Source organism: Mytilus galloprovincialis, chromosome 12 (assembly GCF_965363235.1).
Source record: "Mytilus galloprovincialis chromosome 12, xbMytGall1.hap1.1, whole genome shotgun sequence".
In the NCBI taxonomy this organism is placed as follows: domain Eukaryota; kingdom Metazoa; phylum Mollusca; class Bivalvia; order Mytilida; family Mytilidae; genus Mytilus; species Mytilus galloprovincialis.
Genome location: NC_134849.1, coordinates 72,655,517 through 72,657,849, shown reverse-complemented (window position 1 = coordinate 72,657,849; position 2,333 = coordinate 72,655,517). Strand labels below are relative to the sequence as shown.

The window sequence follows — 2,333 nt, the reverse complement described above, 5'->3', positions numbered from 1 at the left end:
ATACACAAAATAGATGGTTACATCATGGTGTCTGCGTACCGGTACCGTACGTAAATTATGTTATATAAAATTGCAATATATGCTGCATGTATTTTATTGACTTTTTTAATTCATGGTGACATAATTTAAATAAAGAATCGGATAATTTTCTATGTAAATTAGTTCTGTCTACAAATGACCTAAGTATTTCATTTGAACTTCATTTACTTATAAATCGCTTGTATTTTATAGGTGGTGGTGAAATTTATAAATATACATGAAATAAAATATAGAATGGATACTCTTAGATACTTTGAAAAAATTGATTTATAGGCTTTGAAAAGAGAATATATTAGTATTCAGCATGCTTTACTACATGTTAATTGTCTATCAAGATGAGTTCAAACAACAGTAAATTGATTTAAAGTTTTATTTTTTACATTTTGCGGAGAACCGACTTTACTCCCTCCAAGATAATATTGTTTTTCCTTGAACCTATCTTTGCTGTACCAGATGGTGGTGTACGTGAGGAAATAATAGTTATGTTAGGTGCATCTATGTCTTTTAAATAGTCAAGTATCCTTGATCCAATTCCGTAGTCTCTGTCATCATCGTACCCGTCGTGTGTATGTCCGTCTTTGTCTGTAAACCGATATACCAATGTGTTGTAAGTGCATGCTGATACTGAGCCCTGCATTATTTGTCGGGCAGCTTCACGAACGTCTGCGTATGTGGTGGTGACATCAGCTGTGACACAATACGTGTGACCATTGTCATTATTTTCATTAGAACTAGTTTGTTCAAATAGGCCAAATTTAGATTTGCTAGTATCAAAAATAGCCAATGCTTTTGGAGTTGACACTTTTTCAACATATTTGGATCCACTTTTACTGAAGAATAGACTGCTTCCTTTAATTTTAGTATATACATCTATTTCTTTATACTCTTTTTGTTTTTGTACCAGTCTTTTTCTGTTTTCACGCATATCGTCCGGAAATTGTGGAGTTGTGTATATGCCATTTAGTAAGTCTTTGTTTTGTTTGCCTATTGTTCGTGCAGTGTTTATGACATGCTCCCGGTCATTGTAGTCATGGAATTTAACAACTATAGGACGGGTGCTGTTTTGATTTGTCTGGGTCCCTATTCTGTGGGCTCGGTCAATTTTAATGTTTTCTGTTATTTTCAAAACATTTTTGAAAATCAGTTTTAATTCCGCTTTTACATTTTCGTCTTTACGTTCATGAACCCCTATTACTATAGCATTTTCCCTCATGCTTCGTTCAACCAGGTTTGCTATTTGACTTTGTTGACAATCAAGTCTAGTTTCTAAATGTACAACGTATGACTTCATTAGATTTAATTCCGTTGTAAGATTTGTGTTTTGATTTCGGACTTCGGCTATCATAGTTGTTTGATCTTCAGTTTCTGTAGCAACAGCTTGAAGTCTGTCTTCAATGCCATCTTTGGCGTTAATATCATTTTAAGTACCATGTATTTCTTCATTTTGTGTTTCAAATTTTATTATTAGACTGTTAAGTGTTTGTTGTATACCTATTTAACCTCATTGGTTGATATCTTTGGTGGAAGTACATGTGATACATTCTCATTCTTTCAATATCCAAGCTGTGGGAAGGTCGTGCTCCACGTGTTGTCGGCAAAGTAACTATATTCTTTAAATTTTACTTACATTTGCCTTGGTGGCAATATACCCTTGGTGGCTTTAAGACCTTGGTGGTCATTTATATATGCCTTGGTGGCAAAAGACCTAGGTGGTCATTTATATATGCCTTGGTGGCAATAGACCTAGGTGGTCATTTTTATATGCCTTGGTGGCAATAGACCTAGGTGGTCATTTTTATGATATTTTACATTTGCCTTGATGGCAACAATGAATTAAAAATACTAGCCTTGGGGGCGTCAAGACCTTGGTGGTCATTTATATTCGCCTTGGTGGCTTCTTGATAGAACTAGATGGTAATGTTTGACCTTGGTGGCAAAATGTTTTGGGATTTAGACTTTTGGTAGTTGTTATCAACCAGGTGGTCAGATATTTGTTATGCCGTGCGCCGGTTAAACGCAGGGTAAAGTGCTATCGCTATATAAAATATATGTGGAAGTGGGGGCTCTGGCCATTTTGGAAAATTGTAGTTGAAAGGAGAATAATAAATTATTAAACAAACCTTCGCTTTGTCGATTTTCAAGGGAAAGGTCAATTAGGGCATGTGTATTGGCATGTTTGTGTTTGCTTTTTCATTACAATGGTAAAAATAAGATTATATATCTCGGATGACAATAATGTTGATCATAATGCTTCATTTTATGAGCTCCAGAGTAGTTTTATAACTGAAAAACAA

General features: G+C 34.8%; 1 protein-coding gene across 1 annotated transcript; it reads right to left on the bottom strand.

The window, feature by feature from the left end:
* Positions 1-350: 350 nt before the first annotated feature.
* LOC143053609 (uncharacterized) lies at positions 351-1,529 on the bottom strand. Its single transcript, XM_076226403.1, has one exon. It carries the CDS (start codon positions 1,382-1,384, stop codon positions 416-418), a length of 969 nt encoding a protein of 322 aa, XP_076082518.1. The 5' UTR covers positions 1,385-1,529; the 3' UTR covers positions 351-415.
* Positions 1,530-2,333: the final 804 nt, after the last annotated feature.